This window comes from Drosophila rhopaloa, unplaced genomic scaffold (genome assembly GCF_018152115.1).
Source record: "Drosophila rhopaloa isolate 14029-0021.01 unplaced genomic scaffold, ASM1815211v1 contig_2, whole genome shotgun sequence".
Taxonomy (NCBI): Eukaryota; Metazoa; Arthropoda; class Insecta; order Diptera; family Drosophilidae; genus Drosophila; species Drosophila rhopaloa.
Window position 1 is genome coordinate 9,971,222 of NW_025335083.1, and position 21,852 is coordinate 9,993,073.

Sequence of the window (21,852 nt, forward strand, 5' to 3'; positions counted from 1 at the left end):
TCTTCCCTAGAAGTATGCAGCATTAAGTACCTTAAGGGTAGATGAGGTAAATTGGATAACTGTAATTTTAATCTCTTAGTATTTAGGTATTCCTTGGGCGACTGCATCTCTTTGGGGCGTTCTCTTCGATCTCCCTGCTCACCGTTCGATTTCATTCATGGCGCATGCCGATGGGATCCATCTGTTTCTCTGGCTCTGTTTTCCTTAGTCTTTAGTCTCTTTTCCGAAGTGCGCGCAACAAGACCTAAAATCAAGGCAGAGCAGAGAAGAGCCCGCTTCCCGCGCTTGCTTAATTAATTAATTTCGCCGATATATAAAATGATTCACGAGCCATTATAACATAATTATAATGCTAAAGCCTTTTTCAGGCGACATTGCTGCTCCAGTACGTGGGTCTATAATAAGCTTTTGGATCATGAATTTTTAGTGCTATTTTTCTTCGTGTGTGCGTGCTCGTGTGACAGAAAATGTGGAGGCGCTAATGTTCTATTTTTATTTTGCAGTAAAATCCACAAGGAGATGCAAGTGTGTAGTATGTTTTTGCTTCTGTTGCGACGCCAAATTGCATTTGCGGCCGGCACGCCGCTCGATCCCTAGATCGTTTTGACCTCCTCCTCCATTGACTCAGTTTTCCTAGTGGTGGACAATCGGTCCACCCACCCGTTTTTTTCGAAACGCCAGCCAGCGTTTTCCAATGATGCAATTCCCATTCACTCGGATATTCAAAGTAATTTTCGTGCTCTCAACAATTGTCGCCGTCACAGGTAAGCGAATTCCCAGTCCCACCTTAATTCAGATCCCAAAAAGTCGATGACAGTATTGCCAGGTTCTTAAAGGAAAATACCTATTTTTATACCCTTGCAGAGGGTATTATAATTTTGGTCAAAAGTGTGCAACGCAGTGAAGGAGACATCTCCGACCCTATAAAGTATATATATTCTTGATCAGCATCACCTCCTGAGTTGATATAGCCATGTCCGTCTGTCCATCTGTCAGTTTCTACGCGAACTAGTCTCTCAGTTTTAAAGATATCGAATTGAAACTTTGCACACACCCTTCTTTCCTTTGCACGCAGTATATAAGTCGGAACGGCCGACTATATCCTATAGCTGCCATATAACTGAACGATCGGAAATGCCATAACTTTGGTGTTTGTAAGTAAAGTTAGGAATTGAGATTTTCTATGGGTTTTATATTTGGCCAATCAATCCGACCTACCAAATTTAATAAGGATCGGCCGACTATATCCTATAGCTGCCATATAACTGAACGATCGGAAATGCCATAACTTTGGTGTTTGTAAAGTTAGGAAGTTAAGATTTTCTATGGGTTTTATATTTGGCCAATTAATCCGACATATATGAATAATTTTGGAGAATATAGTGTACATAATATTCTGCAAGGGTATATCAACTTCGGCTCCGCCCGAAGTTAGCTTTCCTTTCTTGTTATAGATAAATACTGATAGCCAAAACTTTGCACTATAAATTTCGAAACCAAGGTTTTCCCTTTTTTGTTGTGCTAGTATAGTACTTGGATTTTTGATAAGGAATGCATCAGAAGCTAAACGAATTGTGCATCAAAAATAAATTATTTTAAACATTTTAAATATATTTATTTGTAAGCGAACATAAAAAAATAATTGTAAAATTTAATATTTTAATGCTTTTCAGTAAAAAAAAAACATTCAAACTTATTTTGGATCACCCTTAGGTCTATAGCTAAGAAAACGATATAGCGATGTACTTTGACATTTTGAATTATGTGGCCCATAAAAATGGAATTTCCTTTACAGTTTTTGACAAAACAAGCACTCAATACACCAACGCATTATAAAATTTCCCAAATATTGTTCGTGAAAATTACTGAAAAGATCGATTTTGTGTGCCTATGTTATCAAAACTTTTTATGCATACTAAGATTTAAAGCAGTTTAACTTAATTTAAATTTGTATGTTAAAAATGTAATATAGATATCTTAAAACCTTTATTTTCTCATTACATCATAATAAAAAAAGAATGTAGTTAACTAAAAAATATAAAAAGCCTTCCGCAGCATGCTATTTTACAACCACTTCCTCTGTGTCCTTCAGATTGTTGTTCGAGCCGGATCTTACTGCTCCGAGAGCATACGCTAAAAATTGTGCAGCATCAGCACAGCCATATGCACGAGCATGCACACGAGTTGCAGCAACAGATCCAGGAGACAGCGGTTGAGTTGCTCAATCAGCTGGAGCTACAGCGGAAGCAGCTGGAGGCCTCGGACCAGGAGGCGGCAGCTGACCAGTTGCACCCCGAAACCGATCCCAATCGGGGCACGGACAGTCAACTATATGAACAACCAATCGAGGAGACCTCTGTGGAAGTGGATGCTGACCAGGAAGCGGATATCGATATGCTCGGATCCAGTACTGCAACCTGGTTGACCATCGAAAGCAGCACACCACCCACGGACTCCAAGACATCGACAGCAACCGCCACCGTAACTCACACAGGAGAACCGCCTCCTGACCAAAGCTCGTCCAATCCGCCCGATCTGAGCACAACCGTCGCACCTGATAAGACAACGGAACGTAGTAAAGAGACCGAGATTCAGATGCTGCCCTGCAGCGGGGCCTACAACACCAGCTTCTGCCTCAATGGCGGCCACTGCTTTCAGCATCCGATGGTGAACAACACAGTCTTCCACTCCTGCCTCTGCGTGAACGACTACGATGGAGAACGGTGCGCCTACAAGAGCTGGAATGGTGAGTACCATTGATCAAAACTTAAAAGAACCTAAGAAAATCTCTTCCAAACTAAATCAAATCATGTTGCCACAACCGGATGGCTGTCTTAAAATGTTTTCTCAATCTTAAAGTTGATTTGGTTACTTAGACATGCGAAGCATGCATCAAAAGCAGCTATAAGTTAAAGATGGATATCATGTAAAAAAAAAATATTTGTGACGTCCTTATAGACGTTTAGTTAAAATTTGATTAATAAAAAACTATATTTAACTTTATTTAAGTAAAGTGACTTGCTTTTCCAATTAAAACGACGATACCATTTAAAAATCTTATTGAAAAATCATTTGAGGGCGAGCTCGATTTCGACATGAATTTCTTTACCCTTATAAAATATTTTAAGTTTTTCTTCTCTGCTAATAGACCCACCCTCAATAGCCGGTTTTAACGGTATAATCTCATTGATCGTTGCAGGTGACTACATCTACACCCCGCTAACGGCTCAGCGCAAGGTCCGGATGGCGCACATCGTCTTCTCCTTCCCCGTGCTCATCATTCTGTCGTCGCTCTACGTGCTCTTCGCAGCCGTTTTCATACTCCGCAATGTGCCGGATTATCGCCGGAAGCAGCAGCAACTTCACCTGCATAAGCAGCGCTTTTTTGTTAGATGCTGAGAGACCTCCGAATAGGAGAGATCCTCCTTTGGATTTTGTTTTGATTTGGAAACAATTTTGGTTTCACCTATATACGCCTCTTTGTTGGATGGCAAATTCTTTTTGACCATATTTCTTTACGTTGCGCAGCGCAAAGTTAATGCTTTAATTTATTGAATACATTTAGTGTACTTAGTAGGATTTTCTATTTAGTTGCAAAAGACGCACAATTAGTATTTGCTTTTCTTTATCATTTCTTAGTTTCGTTTGTTTCGCTTTTGAAGCTTTCGTTGGAGCTTTTGTAGTTTGTTTGTAGTAACATTTTGTTACGTTAAATTAACCATTACGAAATATTAAGAATGTACTTAGAACATAATCTTAGCGCTTACTCCAGTTTACCAGGACAAATGATTATTTTTGTAACACTTGGTTACATCATGTATATTGAAAAGAAAAACTATTTTTGTAGTGTATTAAAGAAGAGGAACGGGACTCGACTCAAAACAGAACTAAAACATTCAAAAAAGTGTTTCCTTTCTGCGGTTTTTCGTCTCTCTTTTTTTTCAGCCGGTCAATATGAGTGAAGCACGCTTTTGGGTTTTATATTTTATAATATATATTTTATCCAATATTTCGTCCAAAAATTCTTTACAAATTTCTTCGAACTTACAGTTAAATGTATAGTAGAAATTATTCAAAAAATTCTCCTCACTTTTATCATTTCATCGTATATGATTTGTTGATTCCTTTTATCTATCAAGATCATCAATATGAGAATGGTATGTATGCGCATGTGTGGTGGATGTGTGCTTGATGGGTGATGGATGTGTTTAAGGGGATTCCCCCGATCTGGAATTCAGAGGCACCAATAAAAAACTATTGATGCCTTCGCGTGGGTGTTTGAGTGGGGTGTGGTTGCAGTGGTGGCGTGGATGGTGGTGTCACGTGTAACTCTGACTTTTGCTTGCGTATATCTTGGATTAGGGATATGAAGTTCGTACAAAAATTATTTAAAATATGTAAATGTTAAAAAATGTATTTTTACTTGTTTTTTTGTTTTTGTTTTGTTTTTATCTCGTTTATCTTGTAATTGTTTGTTGTTTTACGTTGCGTTCTTTTGTTGTTGCTTGTATCGTTTGTTGTTTTGTTTTTAATAATATGTAATATTATATATAATAATTATGAGTAGGATTATTCGCATGTAACGGGCAGTTGTTCCTGTGTTGTAACGTCTGCCGCGGCATTCTTCTCCTTCAGATCCTTTGCGAGATCCACCTATGAGATAAACGGAATATTAGTTATTTATCGGGTTTAAGCTATTACATTCTGTGTCGTATGCAAAAAAGATTAAAAACTGAAAGCACAACAACAACAATTAGGAAAAAAGAAAAGGACGCGACAATGAAAAAGGCAATCGCCAGCGCAAGAACAATACAAAATGGTAAACAAAATAATATATTTAATAATAAGCGATTTGTGTGTGTGTTCAACATTGAGGTACAGTTGTGTATTTATGGTCTTTGGTTTTAGTGAGAGCGCAAGAGTTACGACAGCCAAACAGATATTGGGTTAGGAGAGCGGTAGATGGGATTGGGAGTATTTTCTGTTTTTTAAGTTTGTACTTTTTGTGTGTATGTGTATATTAGAATGAATGCAGTTTAAGTTGTGTTTATGGGCTTGGTTTGTTGTGGTTAATACACAAAAATGCAGTCGCTTATCCTCGGTTTAGTAGTACGTACTTCATTCGCTTTATATCACCAAAAAATCATGCAATCCCCCGAGCAAATCAATTAATGTACCAAACACTAACGAACTACGTTTTAACTACGGCAACAAGCGCGCTACCAGCAGCAGATTAACTGATGCAATTCGAGTGAGACACACAGAGTGGAGAAAGCAGAAGTAGCACGCCCAGGATAAAATTCCACGCCCACTAAATGGAGCGGCAGATGCAAAAATGGTAATGGTGTGTTGAATTCGAGGTGTTTTTTTAAGAGTTGAAGTTGCAGTTTCAAGAGGCACTGCCAGTTGCTATTCATTCACCTTGTTGTTGCTCTCGCCTTCCTGTTCCGTGGGTCTCACATCCAACTCAGCAATGAGTTCGACACCTGCTTTGGTGATCGGGGCATCCAGATCGCTAATTATGTTTCCGACCAGGTCGTTTTCGTTTTCCTTGTCGTTATCGCTTTGCGCATCATCAGAAATGACATCCTGCTCTGATGGTTCTTGTTTGGAGGTTTCTTCAAGAGGTGCTTGCTGTTCTTGGTGGGTTTCAACTTTATTTTCGATTGCCGCATCATCAACATCAGAAGGGACTTCTTGTGTGTCAGCCAAAATTTTCTTCGTGTCCGCAGGATCAATAAAAGCTGGAACTGGCACAGACTCTTCTTGGTCGGATGCTGGTTGATCTACAGTAGTTTCTTCGACAACGTCCGGTTGCGTAGAATAAGTTAAGTTAGCCGTTGGAGAGGGAGCCGATACATCTTCGTTTTTAACAGAAGAAACTTCCTCAACTTCAACCGTGGAGGCGGTGGTCTCCTCAACTTCAACCGTGGCGGAGGTGGTCTCCTCAACTTCAACATTGGAGACAGTGGTCTCCTCAACTTCAACCGTGGAGGCGATGGTCTCCTCAACTGCAGCAAGAACAGACTCCTCCATGGCATCCCCCTCTTGTTTCTCTTTTTCGGTGACAATTTCTGCCGCCTGTTCGGTGATCTCAGCTACAATGCTGATGGCCTGCTGCTCGATCTCATCACGCTTCACTTCGGGTGTGTTTGGGGTTATCTGCTCCTCGATAACTTCATCGGACAGGACAAAGGCGGATACTCGAGATGGGGGCGGGGATTTGGGCAACGGAGGCGGCGGACTGCTGCTCCTGGACTCAACGACAATGGATTCGGATTCAACATCGGGAACTTCAGCAACGGGTTCAGCTTTAACTTCGGCAACTTCATCTACGGATTCAATTTGAACTTTTTGAACCTCAGCCACGGATTCAGTTTCCACTTTGGGAACTTCCGCCACGAATTCGATTTTAGCGGGTGCAACAGGGGAAACGGAAACTTCATCTTCGGTGGATACAGGAGCAACAACCACGAATCCCTCGGCCTCCGTTTCAGTCTCCGTTTCGGCTTCAAGTTCGCTGCTAACCGCCTTGATGATCGCCGCCACAACTTCCTCCTCCGCTTGGCTGGTGGTAACTGCTTCATTGCTGGCCTGCGTGTGGGAGGTGGGAAGGATCGTGTTGGTTGTTTTGGTTAGGATTGTTTGGGTCTGAACTAACTCTGCGGCTGCTACAACGGTCTCGGTCACAGTGCCTGTGCAAGTTCTTTCTGTTTCTGTATTTATTGTTTTTAGTGCAGTGTTTTCTGTGATTTCGGTTGTTCTTGTTGTTGTTGTACTTGTATTTACAGTGAAGTTTTTGCTGTTGCTGTGTGTGGTGCTGTCTGTTCTTGTGTGGTTGTTTACCTCAATTTGCTGTCCCTTCTCGTTCTCGACGGCCACGGGAGTGGGCGGGGGCGTGGTAGTGCCATTGGTGCCATTCTGGTGCGGTTGCTCGTCATCAACGTTGCTTGGAATGTTGTCAGCTGCTGGTGCTGTCTCGGCCACTGGGGATTCGGCCAGTCCATTGCTTGATCCGTTGGTCAGCGCCTCCCCATCTCCGGCTCCATGTCCATTGGTAACCACTTCCGGCTCTGGCTGGCTCTCTTTCACGGGAACTTCTTCGGTGGCAGTAGTGTTGGCAGCGGTGTTCGACTCGGTGGCAGTGGCAGTGGCTGGTTCCTCGGCGGGCTTGGGCTGTGCCGTTTCCTCAACTGTTGCTGGTGCTGGCGACGCCTTCTCGGCTTCCCCGTTGGCCTTTTTCTCTTGCTCGCTCGCCGATCCATTCTCGGAGGGCTTTGCCTCATCCTTGGACGCGGTCTCGCTGGTGGGCTCTGCTGTGGCAGTCTGTTACAAATAATAATAATAATATTAACCTTTTCAAGGGAATTATTGCCACATTAAACAGGCTACTTACCTCGGCAGTCTTTTCGGCCTCGCCGTTTGTGGCTGCCGCTGGAGGTACATCTGCAGCTGGAGCAGCTTCTGCCTCGGCCGTCGTGGGCGACGTCGTGCCAGATGTGGGAGAGACAGCCTCCTCCGACTTGGCCGGCTTCTGTTTGTCTTTCTTGCCAAAGGAGATGCTCCTGAAAGACCATTTCTTTTTGACCTTATCCTTCTTGGACTTGGACTTGATGCTTTCATCGGCCAGCGGGGTGATATCCTCGCCAGCGGCAGCAGATCCGTCCTTGGGAGAACCCTCATCACCCTTCGCCGCTTCAACAGCCGCATCTCCACCTTCAGCGGTTGCGGCATTCTTTTCGGTGGTTAGATCTTTGTCGTTCTCAGAATGCTCCTCCGATTCCTTTTTCTATGGGGGATATTAAACATAATTAGAATGGTAAATACATCGACTTATTTAGTTGGTCTGGTTTTTCAAATCTTATCAAATTCATTTTGCTTACCTCTCCCGTCGCCGCTTCATCGCCTCCCTCTTTGGGCGTGGCAGCGTCTCCGTTCACCGCCGGCGCGTCCGCCTTCTGGTCAACGTCAATCTTCTCCACCTTGCCGGCCACCTCATCGCCCTCGCCGACCTTCTTGGGATCGGTGGTGATGTCGATTGAACGCTTGCTCTGAGCTTTACCCATTTTTTCCTGTTGATCCTGTTTTAGTCGCTAGTGTAAACTGAAAGAAAATGAAGTGAGTAATTAGTTTAAATGTGAAACATTGTTCAGTGGCAAATGGCACAAGTACGCCGGCACTTTTTATTTTTAGCTTTTGTTTTCCCTATTTTTACGATTGACATTTTCACTGAGACGCACTCGAGATCTTTCAATGCAATTCGATAACCCCATTAAGGTCTGTCGACTGCATCAACCTCATAGAGCTTATCAAATTGGCCAGACAATGTAGAAAAGAATTAATATAAGGAATGGCGTTTGCCGTAGTCATCGTTCTTTCTAAGAATTTCTTGTGACAGCAAAATAAACAACATATTCATATTTATTGAAATAAATTATTATATAGATTTAATATTAAATAGTAGTTGCATTTCCATCAAATAATTTCATAACTATAACACACTCGTAAACTATAGTTTTGCTGATGATTTTTTTAGAATCGAATCACTGTAGTTTACAATACATTATCAGCTTAACTTATAATTTCAAGAAAACACTAACTGGCGGCACCTCCAATTACCGAGGCAGTACTGTAACCGCCAACCCAGACGGTAGTAATCGTAAACAATTCGTGCGCCTCCCATGATTCATCGACACTTGAATATTTTTCTTTTTTACTGTGAAGTTTATATGAAACAACGAAACAGACACCACAGCAAAGAAAGGAGAAAAGGTAGATGGTGGTGGGGCTGGTTTTAAGCATGCAATGCGTCATTTTGAAGCAAAATCGAATTACACACAAAATTTTTGCCAGAGTGAATGAAACAGAAACCGTAGCAAAGAACGAATTTTTGGCCGGTGAGGTGGCACAGGACAACAAGAAGTTTGCATTATTTAGGGGTTGTAAGTGGGAAAAAACGGGGAAGGTGTGTACGTGTGCAGCTAAAAAATGGCGGCAACTCACACGGGCACACAACCAACAAAGGCTAAAAGAGCAGCTGTTTCCGACCGCTTTATCTAGACCCGGTGAATCAACAGCCTCCCACATCCGACCCATCTGCCTCCCACTTCTACTTTTAACACAAACACACGCACCACCAGCACGTGGTGCGCCATATGCAAATGAAGAATTCTCCGGGAATCCATCAGTGACTCATTAATTTCAATTTATTATTGCCTAGTTAGTGGACATGAGTCAATGCTGGGGCAGGAAACAAAACATTGAAGCAATTGAATTGTTCCCTTCTGATAAAGTCCGGAAATCAAAACGTTCTGATATTGAAGTTTCCCAGAAGACGGTTGTTGAATCACTTAAGTTGTCTTAGACGTTGTTAAATACTTAAAGGTGTGACAAATTTGCTTTTGTTGCGATGACATTCATTTTAAATGTTTTGTGAATCATTTAGCATATGTTGGATTAATTGTCGTCAAAAATTAAATTATGTTGTATCCTATTTTTCATATAGAATAAAATAAATTCATATATTTCGTTTGTGTAAGATAATTATGAAAAAAATGTCCGAATTCCAATTTTTTTCAGAATAGACTTTGATAATAAAAATACAAAAGTATACTCCCCCTTCAAACTGAGCATGCTTTTATTTTGTTGTATTTTGGGAAGTCATTTACAGTTTCCAAAATTCAACTTTTAAAAAACCTAGTTTGATGTACTCAGCAGACTGATAATCCATATCTAAAATATGCACTCTATAGTATAAAAAACGCTCCCTCTTTAATAAACTACCTAAATATTCTAGGCCCACCAGTGTATAAAAATCGCACTTAAAAGATAAGATTTTCAATTATAAATAAGACCAAATACTTTAAATTTTCGCCAAAGTCGCATATTCAAGCACTCAGCACAAACACATTATATCAATTTAAATACGTAACAAGACAAGACCTCAAGTTTCAAGACTATGGGGGTTCAACGAACCCGACAGCAATTAATACGAGACAACACAATACCGTACATATACCATACAATACCGGGCCAACTGAAGCTTCTCGGTTATGTATTTCGATCGAAGTGATAACGGAGAAACACATTCGATGTCGATGTTTGGTCGGCGGGAAAGAAAGAGGCTATTAATTCCTGGCCTATGTCTATCCAAACTGGATGAGTAATGGCCGAAATATCCCCATATACCCAGCTTGGAAAGGTAGTAACATAAAAGCGCAAGTAAAGTGGTGCGCATGACGCATCAAGGAAAAAGGACATTGAGAGAGAGCAGGACAATTTGAGAGAGCGAGGGCAGAGGGTTGCCGGCATTCGGCAAGGAACTACAACAATAATAACATTAACGGGTCTGGTCATTGCACGTTGCCATGCCAACCTAGCAACAAATGTTGTTCCTCCCTCATCCACTTCCTCATCCTCTGCCCAAAAACTCTCCGAGCTGGGGCGTGTGAAAATAATTGAGTACGGTCTAAAAACGATTCGATGCAATAGAAAAAGCAACATAGCTAGATTAGTCCAAAGGCACTTTTTTACTCCTAAACTCAAAATAAGTTAGTTAAATTAAATTAGAAAATAAAATGACAGCTAGTGAAGTACCCCTGCACATTTTAAATTTTATTCAAAAGGCGGGGGAAAACGAAAATTGGGGAGAGGTTCAGGGGTAGATGGGCCATCTAAATTTGTAATCTATGAAAATCACTTAATGGGAAACAACAACGACAGTTTTCGGGGCCTTTGTGTCTTGGTTTTTTATTAGTTTAATTCAATTTAGACATGACTTTTGACATGTGCGCCCGCTTTCACACGCCCTCCCCTCAATTAATTCAGCCCCGCCTGCTTCTTTTCCATTTGCAAGCCGTTGGACGACAAAGGAAAACGCAGAGCAGAGCTCACAGCTCACAAAACAGCAGCCGCAGTCTATAAATAAAAGCGCATTTATCAACAATGGAGTGTGTTCAAAAAAAGAAGCAACAGCAGAATGAGGAGCTGCCTGCATGGGCGTGAGTGCGAGCTTCAATTCGTTCCCTTCCCTTTCGGACGCAGGCCGCCTATCAATTTTGACACTTCAAGCTGTTGTGTATCACTTGGCTGCGCCTGCATTCTTCTGCGAACAGTGCTGACGAAAAATACAGCTAAAAAGCAAAAGGATCCAAAAATGGTGGGATAATTATGGATATGTTGTTGTGTCTCCGTGTCGAAGAAGCCTTAAAATGTCTTTTCAAAATAACAATACTATGAATCGATATTTAAAGAAATATGCACAGTTTAATATTATTCCTAAATATTATACAAAAATAAATATTGTTTTACCTCCTGTAATATAATAAATTGTCTATTACAAAAATGTTGAAGCGAAAGGAGAATCTTAAATGAAAATAGCCAAGCTGTCAGCTCAAATGCCTCCTTCCAACTCTATCTCCCTATATACCCATCTGGCCATCTCATTCGCTCTACCCTGCGTTGGAGATGAGACGCTTTGATACGTAAATTAAATTGATTGTGCTGGAATGTGCCGGCTGGATGACCGTCTGAATGTCTAGCCGGCCGGCCGGTCAAACATTAATTTGTGTGTGCGAGAGAAGCTGGCCACCATTCCCATTCCAGTAGTCCCATTTTCACTCCCTGCAAGATCAGTGGCAGTGGCATCATGAAATGTACATTGTTGTGCAATTAAAATTGAAAAGTTTCACCATTTGTGGTAGGGACAATGGCTGAGAAGAGCGTGCATGCGCACCAGCGCAATTGAACTTTTATAAACTAATCAAGAGAGATCGTTAATGGCATCGCTCACACACATCAAACATCCATTCCCATCCAACCATCCGTCCATCCGTCTGTCAAGCCATCCTCCCCTCAATTGAGTGGAAAGTTTCCCTCAATCAGGCTCAAGTAGACCCAAGTTTTGAGTGGGAGAACAATAAGACTGCGTAGAAGGAGCAGCAGAAGAAAGCAGAGTGCACTTTCATTGCATTGTTGCCTTTGCTGCCGCTGATAAGCCACGCCTAAGCCGCAATCAGACTTTATTGAGCGTATGTGCCGTCGCAGTCCACTTTAATTGTCATCAAGAAATGTTCTTGTTGTGGGCCCCCCACGCAAAAGTATGCACACTCCCATGCCCACTTACAAGGCGGATGCAATCTTATTGGCAGGCTTAAAAAAAGATGAAGATGATTCCCAAAAAGCGTGCGAAAAAAGCGCCAACGACATAAAAGATTGTGCTAAAAGATTTTATTAGTATAAACAAAATGCAATATCGACGAGGCGTTGTGAAAAACTTTATAAATCAAAAAACGTTGAAATCGTTTAGACTATAGACAAGTAGTATTTTCATTATCAATTCAATCAGTATACTATACCACATTTTAAAAGTAAAACGGTAGTTTTGCTTATCAAAATTTATAAATAGACGTAGTATTCCAACGCAAAAAAATGTGCAGTTTCATAATTGCATGTTCATCAATTCCAATAAATTGATAAGCTAAAAACCAAACAAAAAGTAGCAGTCTGGCAAACAATTTTGCATGTAGAAGACTCATGTCAAGATTCTCCTATTTCGTTCTTATTTGAGCCTACATCGGGGCTGGCAAGTTTTAGGCCAAAAATTTCAAAACGCTAAGGCAGAATATGCAAGAAAAGGGAAAAAGGAACGACACCGAAAAGGCCACTATATCAAAAACATTGACATCAAACCGAGTGTCTCAAGTAACCACCGGATATAATTGTTGTTGTGTGAGTGCTGTACTGGAGTTGTGGCAAAATGAAAATGATACGATACTTAAAACGAATGCATTCCATAATTAGTAGCAAGAACACACACTCGGTTACAAACATATCACACGCACAAGTTGACAAGACCCAAAGAAAAGAGAAAATATTTTTTTCAATTATCATTTCCGGTCAATTCGGAATGTTCTGACTCGACAACAGTATACCTCCCTCCCTCCCTTGATTTCGTGTGTCTTTACAATCACTTTTGATATGGACACATTCATATGGCCAAAAATAAAAATAGAGATTCATTGTTAACGGTACCAAGAACCCTATTTTCTATATCTGTATTAACAATGACGATAACACTAGAGGAAATACTGTTTTTGAAAGGAAGGGGGGACTGTGCTGTACAGGAACACGCCTGCTTAATTGATAAATGCAATATATATGGGTAAACAAAGAAATTCCATATCAGCAAGTGATTCAGAATACGGGGACCTTTTATACACAGCTCCCAACTCCAAGAGCGGGTGATTATACTACGTGACCATTCATGTTCCACCCGTGTTTTATTGAAATATTTCACCCAAAATTAAGCATGTTTGGGAAGTCTCGGTGAACTTGGCAAACATTACCTGCCCCACAAAATAAGCACTCTCAGCATATACACATTGTAGAGACGTGCTCTAGTCAAGTTTTCCACTGCTTGACAGTAGATACAGATACGACCGGCTTATCTAGCCGGTTTTTATCATATCTTCAAGATATTCTTGTACTCCACCACACACAAACAAACGCGCAAAGAAAGGAAAAAAAAGAACGGTGGTAAGGGGCATCGATCGTAAAATTAGACGCACTTGAAAACATCTTCTTCCTCTTGGCCTGCCATTCAAAAACTATCAAAACAGACACACAATCGGAATAACACACATATGTACGAAATATAATGAAGCCCAAAACGCATAAAATCATCAGCAAGAACCGTAAAATTTTATGAGCTCGTTGAGAACGTCCGATATGTCTTTGTACGTACGTTTCTCTATTTACATATATGTATGATGGCTAAGATGGCTACGAATGCCAACTTCTTTTTGCAAGGCGCAAAACCCGAAATGGCACACGAAATATGTTGCCATGGGGCTGTGTGTGTATAGTACTTGAAAATAATTCAACAATGTGTAATTTGGAAGGCAAGTAGCAATGAGGGAATACTTAAAATATATATGGTTTAAATGGTAAGATATGGTTCCTATTTCGCTTTTTAATTCTGAAAGGCTTATCTATTTGTGATAACTTTTAGAGAATAAATGGTACATATACGCAAAATAAGTAGTCTACCAAAATTATCTATTTTATATTTATACATAAAGAGATAGGTTGTTTTATTTTACTTTCTAGTTCTGTCTGCAAAAGTTATTTAAGTTTTATATGAGTCTTAAATAGACTTAATATAAAAGACCCATAGTTTATTGAAAAGATCAAATCAGGGGCTTTTTCTTTAATTTTTAATTCTGTCTGGGCAAGATATTAAATTGGGGACACAACACATCAAATAATATTTAATCTTTATATGTAATGGAGCTGATAAACATAACAAATCATTTTGATATGCAAGGATTTCGAGGACTTTATTCTTTTCTTTATATCCTTTTCTATAGAAAAACCAATTCCGACAAAATTTTAACTTTGAAATCTTGACTCTGTTTTTTTTTTATGTAACATCGAATTTCTTCGTTCTTTTCTACCTTTTATAAGCCCTAGAACAAAGACAACATACCCTTACCACTCAACTAGAACAGGGTATCAAATGACCGCGCACTTAAATCAACTACCCTGTGGGCCGATGATGAAAATAATTACAATAAATAGTTGAATATTCAAAGCTTGGGGGCTTCCTTTTCTTTTTGATAGATACGAAAGGGCGGAAGAGCGGGAATGAGCGAATAAGTGCCAATAAATTTGTCGCCTGCCCACGCACTATCACCTCTTCCTCTTTTTCTTCAGCTTCGCTGAAAAAGGATAAACGAACACAAAGTAAATCTGAAAGCAGCAACAAAATGCAACCGGAGCGCCCACTAAACCGGTTCGCTTTTCTTCTCTTTTTAGAACTCCAACTCTCTTTGCTTATTCTCTCTCTCTGTCGTTGCGGTTAATTAAAACTCCAAGAGGCGTGCGACAGTTGTAAGTTGTGTATTAAAAAGTGGTAACAACAACAAGTTAGGTAGCATGGCCAATTAGCATTCATTTTCCGCAAAGAGCGGCACAGCTTTTCTGATTACAAATTCACAGTGTGATCTCAAAGTGTGTTGTGTTGAAAACGGATCTGTTTTTTTTATACATAATTCATTAGACCCTCTTTCTTCGATTTCCGGTACTTACTATTTCTGCGAGCCGCGCGGGTGGTCTCTTTATCTCTCTCTCTATTACTCTTAACTGGGTAAAAATTAGCTGTGTTAACTTTGCAATTAACTAGTGAGAGTTTAACCGTTTAGCACTCCGCGTCTTTTATTTTTATATTTTTTATTTGTAGGCTGGAACTAAGTCCCCACGAGAACCGTTAAAGTCGAGCGAAAAACGATGACTGAGAGAGCGAGTCACGATCAATGGTAGCAGAAACTTCTCTTGTAGCCGACAGAGGCAACGGCAGCGACTGCGGCTGCGACGCCAGCCGGAAGCAGAGGAGTCAGAAGAAGAAGCAGAGAAATGCGGGCACACTCACTCGCACACACACTCTAACATACTGACAGTCAGCTGCCGATAAAGATAAAGGCGTGCTTCTGGTGCCAGCACTCCCCCCTCGATTCCTCTTCTTCCTCTTCTCACTCCTTAGTCAATAACAAACTAATGAGCCTTGGCGGCGTCGATGCGTATGCTTTATTGCTTTATTTTGCTGCCATTCACACAATGACCCCACATGCAACAGCAAAAGCAACAAAAACAGAAGCAAAAGCAACACCAGCGGGAATAAACAATACATATGCACATGAGGGGGCATCACATTCACGGAGAAAGAGAAGGCGTGAAGAATCACCAAAATATATGGTGTAACATTCAACGGGAATCTTGTATTGTTATTTAATTATCGCCCCTCGGATGGGAAAGTAATTGTGTATCGGGGAATGCATTTATTGTGGGGGTACTCCACTCCAATTTAAGATAAATCGCTGCTGTGGTCGTGGGGTTAATGAAACTGGCTCCTGTTGAACGTATCCCATAAAGAGATCTAATCCAATAAATTCAAATCTAATGCAATTTGGTGCATTTTTAACTGCGGAGACAGTAACAACACTAATTACACTTGGTATAGAAAATGTTTCCTAAATTTTTTCTACATTCATAATTATAAAAAGAAATTTGTAAAAACTTTGTAAAGCAAAACTTATTTAGTTTTATAGATTGCCTAATATCCATTTATAATGGATGAATGATAAATAATAACAAGAAAGGAAAGCTAACTTCGGGCGGAGCCGAAGTTGATATACCCTTGCAGAATACTCTATAATTATATTCTCCAAAATTATTCCTATGATGCATTCTTAATACTCATAAAAAATCCAAACTTCCAAACTTTAAAAACACCAAAGTTATGGCATTTCGAATCGTTCAGTTATATGGCAGCTATAGGATATAGTCGGCCGATCCTTATGAAATTTGGTAGGTCGGATTGATTGGCCAAATATAAAACCCATAGAAAATCCCAACTTTCTAACTTTACAAACACCAAAGTTATGGCATTTCCGATCAATCAGTTATATGGCAGCTATAGGATATAGTCGGCCGATCCTTATGAAATTTGGTAGGTTGGATTGACTGGCCAAATATAAAGCCCATAGAAAATCCCAACTTTCTAACTTTACAAACACCAAAGTTATGGCATTTCCAATCGTTCAGTTATATGGCAGCTATAGGATATAGTCGGCCGATCCTTATGAAATTTGGTAGGTTGGATTGACTGGCCAAATATAAAGCCCATAGAAAATCCCAACTTTCTAACTTTACAAACACCAAAGTTATGGCATTTCCAATCGTTCAGTTATATGGCAGCTATAGGATATAGTCGGCCGATCCTTATGAAATTTGGTAGGTCGGATTGATTGGCCAAATATAACCCCTGTAGAAAATCCCAACTTTCTAACTTTACAAACACCAAAGTTATGGCATTTCCGATCAATCAGTTATATGGCAGCTATAGGATATAGTCGGCCGATCCTAATGAAATTTGGTAGGTCGGATTGATTGGCCAAATATAAAACCCATAGAAAATCCCAACTTTCTAACTTTACAAACACCAAAGTTATGGCATTTCCGATCAATCAGTTATATGGCAGCTATAGGATATAGTCGGCCGATCCTTATGAAATTTGGTAGGTCGGATTGATTGGCCAAATATAAAACCCATAGAAAATCCCAACTTCCTAACTTTACAAAAACGAAAGTTATGGCATTTCCGATCAATCAGTTATATGGCAGCTATAGGATATAGTTGGCCGATCCCGGCCGTTCCGACTTATATACTGCGTGCAAAGGAAAGAAGGGTGTGTGCAAAGTTTCAATTCGATAGCTTTAAAACTGAGAGACTAGTTTGCGTAGAAACAGACAGACGGACAGACGGACAGACAGACGGACAGACGGACAGACGGACAGACGGACAGACGGACAGACGGACATGGCTATATCAACTCAGGAGGTGATCCTGATCAAGAATATATATACTTTATAGGGTCGGAGATGCCTCCTTCACTGCGTTGCACACTTTTGACCAAAATTATAATACCCTCTGCAAGGGTATAAAAATCATAAACGACAAAGTCTTAAGAAAGTTGCAATTATGTTTTAAGGTAAATAAAAAAAACCTTTGTTCTTGTAAATTGCTTAAGTTTAATGTATAATGTCAATATTTTTATTCGATGAGATTACTGTACCTTTAGGGGATTGCGAACAAATAGCGGTTTTGATAAGCAATACAACAAATGCAAATTGGAAAACCACAACAACGAAATCGAACGCCACCAAGAGCTCGAATTAAAATATTTTTCTCGATTGGGAGAAGGAGATACGGTGTATAGATCGGATTGGATCGTCCAGGCCGCTTATCTTCGCCTCCGTAGCTTTGTTTATTTTTGTTTCTGGGGCTATTGCGATTGATTTTTAGTGCGGACTATACATATTTTTCTATTTTTCATATTTCTGTTGATTCGGCATTAATAAATGCCCATTCGGCACGCCAAATGCCTCGTAAAATAACAACACAAATAATGTGCACCCAGCAATTATGCTTGTGTGCCTGAACCAAATTCCTGGGGAATTAGTGGCTTTGAGTGGTCGAATTGAGGGGAATATCACTCTAGTTTTTCGAAATGAAAATGTAATATGAAAATCTTCTCAATCTGCAGACAGTTTCCACTCGGGGCAGCAGCCTTCGAACATCTTTCACACATGTGTTTGCATATTAAATGAGAAATTGGCTCGCTTTCTGTGTATACACACGTACATCGGTGACAAGGGACCTCTCAACACTTTGCCTTACTTACACCCATGCTCCCCAATTGAGCTTCGGACTTTGAGCTCCATATGTTTCGCGCAACTGGGCTGGCAGACCTCCTTTTTCGACTGGAATTCGCGTCTCTGTTCTGCGACCAAATAGGTCGGTATCGGATTCAAAGTTAGTTTCATTCCAGGAAGTATTGGAATCTTATTACTTACTGATTAAATATGATTTATAATAATTGCATTGAATTCATATCGATCTGAATTCATATCGATCAGCTCAGAATCATAATTGATATAAGATCTGTTTAATTTGGATAAAAGATTTTAAGGTAGTGAAGAAAACATCGAAGAAATTTAGTATTACAGAAAAGTTATCCTCAGTGAAAACGATAAGAAAAAGCTTAAAAAAGGTATACCGATTTTTAATAAAAGATAAACTTAAAAAAATGTAGTTTTGTTTTAGCACATACACTTGTATCTAAAATTGCGGAACAGATGTTTCCTACATAATCGTAGCTCAAGAACCTAATCGACCAATTTAAGGTCAGTTGTGGGATCGGGCTTCGTTAGTTAACCGCGAATCGCACTTGACGAAACCGAATATTTGCCCTCAGTCCCTCCCCAATCGCAACGCAGTGTTTACTTGCGTTTCAACAAATGTTGACAAATTCGCCAATAAAGGCAAGAGCAGCAGCAACAACGACAAAAGCATTATATTCGTCCTCAAATATGTACACGTAATCCGAGTTGACTTCAAGGGAAGCCCGCCTGCCACGACTTCTTTGAGCCCCTTGGCTTAAAACAAATTTCAAAGATACATTCATGGAGCTACACTACCTGCAATCACAGAACAAATTCCGCAAAACAAATCAATTCTTACTATTCGGGTCTAAAGGCAAATCAGAATGCACATTTGATAAACATTAAATTTGAAAGAAGTGGACAGAGTTGATAAGATTTTGAAAATTCCTTAATTCTCATGCCCAAACTGGCAAAATACTTTAAAACAAATTGTGTTAAGATATACCAAAAAAATGTATTTTTTTGAATTTAAGTACAGAGATTGAAAGATTGTATTAATCCTTAAAATATTGCGGTTTAAAATTAAATTGGTTTAAATAAATAAACACTTCATGAAACGTTGTTTTAATTAAAAAATAAATTGTAATCAGAGGCATTTTATTTTCTTCTTTTAAACGTTTGTTTTGCAAGATACAAAATTTCAAAAACAATATGTACAACAAAGGTATTAAACCATATGCTTTAAGTGTCCTTTGCTGCGTTGCAGACTTCTGATACTGTTTTCCAAGCGTATAATAAATGCATTAGCAGTCCGCGTTAAAAATAGTTAATAAAATCCCTTAAAACTATTTAAACTGCAGTTGACAATCAAAAAACTTGTGATTGCGCTTCTTCTTCTTTCTCATTCTCTGCCTCTGCCCACCCACTCCTTTCGTGAAGGACCCATACATCCAGCGCTTCACATACACTATGCCAGGCACGCAAGTACACACACACTCATACAAAGTCATGTAGGCGACGCCAGTTAGGGCGGTGGCTGTCTGCCCGTCTGCGATTGAACAACTGACGAGATGGCTGACGGACCAAATGACAAACTGACGCTGCAAAAAGTGCGACGCAATTGTTCGCAACAAAAGTGTAGAAAAAACAAAAAGACGATCCTCGTATCGATAATCTGAGTAAACTGAGACGCAAAAGGGGAACGACAAACACACACAAGCTAAAGATCGTTTGGACACAGTGAAAACTCGCTATAAAAGCACCTTGCACAAGGATGTTTGGCCGAGCGGAGAAACATGTTGGCAAGTGTAATCAGGCGTACAATGCAAACAAAGAAGAGACAACGACAATGAACCAGAAGTCAAGGCGAAGCGATGGCACAAAGGACAAGCGAAGAGCGGGAGGAAGGAGACGGAGACAAAAAGGAGAGCGCCAGAGAGAGTAATAGAGAGCGAAACGGATACAAAGCCACACCGGCATGCTCTGCCGGCGTCGGTGCACACTGGGCCAGATATTTTTTTTTGGCATACACCTATTCAATTAACATATAGAGCTATAACTTAACATTAGGCATATTTAGTTTAGAACTTTAATTTTATGCGGGTTGAACCACGCCCACATGTTTAATTTCGAAAATTTTTTTATATTTATATTTTTCTTTATATAAGTAAATATCAAAATTAAATTAAAAGAACTTAAATATGGGTCTTAAAGGCACAATTATGACTATACCCAACAACACACAAGGGCCGCAAGAGTAATGGAGTATACAAACAGCTACCAAATTATCCATCTTTCATAGCTCAGAAAATGTACTGCGTTAGTCCTAATATTTATTTATTTCTCCATTCGAAAGGAATGCTCTTTCACAATATTTGGAAATATTTTTAAATATTTTACATGTTTATGCCGACAAAAAGGGATTCTGGACCATTGTGCGCTGCTGCGAGCGCCGACGTGGTGGCAACGCCGACGCATTGAAGGCGGCACACCCAAAAATTGTAAAAAGAGGAGACTCCAAAGTGGCGAAATTCAAAATCAAGGCTTTTGCGGGGGCGGGTCTTTTGGATAAAGGAAAGTCTAGCTTATTAAATAAAATTGAATTTTAAGATCTTTTCACTTTCTTTCATTTCCTTTCCACCGCGCACACACATAAGCCGCCGTGCATGGCGTCCTTTTTTCCTGCCTATGTATGTGTGTGCGTCGGCGGGCGTCTCTTTTACAAACACTTGTGCCTCAAATACAGTTAGCATTTCTTTAAACCAGTTATTAACTTTTTATTGGATACCCTTTTTTCTTTTTAGTCACAATTTCTTCCTTTAAAACAGACGCGAAGTGCAAAGCGGGTATAGAGAATTTCAAAAGTAGCACCACTCACGCACACACACACACGCAAGCCGTCTGCCTGCTTGGCTTTAGTTTTCTTTTTTGTTTAAATTTACGCCTGCATTGTCTTTCGGTTTCTTATGACTTAAAGTGCAATTTACCTGGCTCGATTTTCGGTTTCGGTTTAAAAACACACGCACTTGCTTCTCTCTTTGCTTTGCGATTCTACACTGGCAGCAGCTCTTTTTGCCTGCTTTCCGTTTCGGTTTCTTTTCTCGTTCTTGTTGCGCGCTCCACAAATAAAAAATGTCCGCTCGGATCTGGTATTTTAGAGGCGTTAGGATGTTTTGGCGGCCAAAAGGCGTTAGTGCGTCGGCCAGCGCACCAGTTCTGCCAATTATGTTGGCTTCCCGCTATTGTTTTTATTTAAAACTTATTTACTTATCTTTAATTAAATGTACAAAAATTACTTAAATTAATGCATTTTGAATTCGAGCAATAAAAATAATGTTTATTTATTTTGATACCCTTTGATCATTTTTCTTTTACGAAATTTTAACACAGTCTTCCCACAGAGATCCATCCACCATCCGTTGAACGGTTGGTCCATAAGGTTTTGCCGTTCCGAAAATTCCCAGTTAAAGATATCTTAAAATTTCTTAGGCACGCAAAAATTGCATCAGACGTCTGGCTCTAATTCTAACTCCCTGGCTTTCTCCCTTTTGTAGACCAAAAAAAGAAGACTGAAAAGATTCCACCCATATGATCTTCCATCGGAATATTTATAAATATAAATTAAAATTT

At 40.0% G+C, this 21,852-nt stretch overlaps 2 protein-coding genes across 6 annotated transcripts; one reads left to right on the forward strand and one right to left on the reverse strand.

The window, feature by feature from the left end:
• Positions 1–215: 215 nt before the first annotated feature.
• Positions 216–4,257, forward strand: LOC108044999 (protein gurken). 2 transcript variants are annotated; one of them, XM_017124180.2, is made up of 4 exons: positions 216–445; positions 504–764; positions 2,093–2,746; positions 3,200–4,257. In XM_017124180.2, exons 2-4 carry the CDS (start codon positions 695–697, stop codon positions 3,397–3,399), a joined length of 924 nt encoding a protein of 307 aa, XP_016979669.1. In that variant the 5' UTR covers positions 216–445; positions 504–694; the 3' UTR covers positions 3,400–4,257. The 2 variants fall into 2 exon arrangements, with proteins under 2 accessions (XP_016979669.1, XP_016979670.1); XM_017124181.2 differs by having other exon boundaries at positions 216–385.
• LOC108038488 (A-kinase anchor protein 200) lies at positions 3,977–21,353 on the reverse strand. Of its 4 annotated transcripts, XM_017115304.2 has the most exons (6): positions 21,210–21,352; positions 7,884–8,103; positions 7,397–7,789; positions 6,847–7,326; positions 5,422–6,594; positions 3,977–4,653 (listed from the first exon to the last, which is right to left on the reverse strand). In XM_017115304.2, the coding sequence occupies exons 2-6, from the start codon at positions 8,064–8,066 to the stop codon at positions 4,570–4,572; spliced, it is 2,313 nt and encodes a 770-aa protein (XP_016970793.1). In that variant the 5' UTR covers positions 8,067–8,103; positions 21,210–21,352; the 3' UTR covers positions 3,977–4,569. The 4 variants fall into 4 exon arrangements, with proteins under 4 accessions (XP_016970793.1, XP_016970791.1, XP_016970794.1 ...); XM_017115302.2 differs by having other exon boundaries at positions 5,422–7,326; positions 21,210–21,353; XM_017115305.2 differs by lacking the exon at positions 5,422–6,594 and having other exon boundaries at positions 21,210–21,347.
• Positions 21,354–21,852: the final 499 nt, after the last annotated feature.

What these genes read in the sequence shown, in the direction of transcription:
- LOC108044999 (XM_017124180.2), top strand. Translation starts at nt 695, where the DNA reads ATGATGCAATTCCCATTCACTCGGATATTCAAAGTAATTTTCGTGCTC. An exon ending in AACAATTGTCGCCGTCACAG is followed by an intron (nt 765 to 2,092) that starts GTAAGCGAATTC and finishes TGTGTCCTTCAG; the next exon opens with ATTGTTGTTCGAGCCGGATC. An exon ending in CGCCTACAAGAGCTGGAATG is followed by an intron (nt 2,747 to 3,199) that starts GTGAGTACCATT and finishes TGATCGTTGCAG; the next exon opens with GTGACTACATCTACACCCCG.
- LOC108038488 (XM_017115302.2), bottom strand. Translation starts at nt 8,066, where the DNA reads ATGGGTAAAGCTCAGAGCAAGCGTTCAATCGACATCACCACCGATCCC. An exon ending in ATGAAGCGGCGACGGGAGAG is followed by an intron (nt 7,790 to 7,883) that starts GTAAGCAAAATG and finishes TATCCCCCATAG; the next exon opens with AAAAAGGAATCGGAGGAGCA. An exon ending in AAGGCGAGAGCAACAACAAG is followed by an intron (nt 4,654 to 5,421) that starts GTGAATGAATAG and finishes TTTATCTCATAG; the next exon opens with GTGGATCTCGCAAAGGATCT.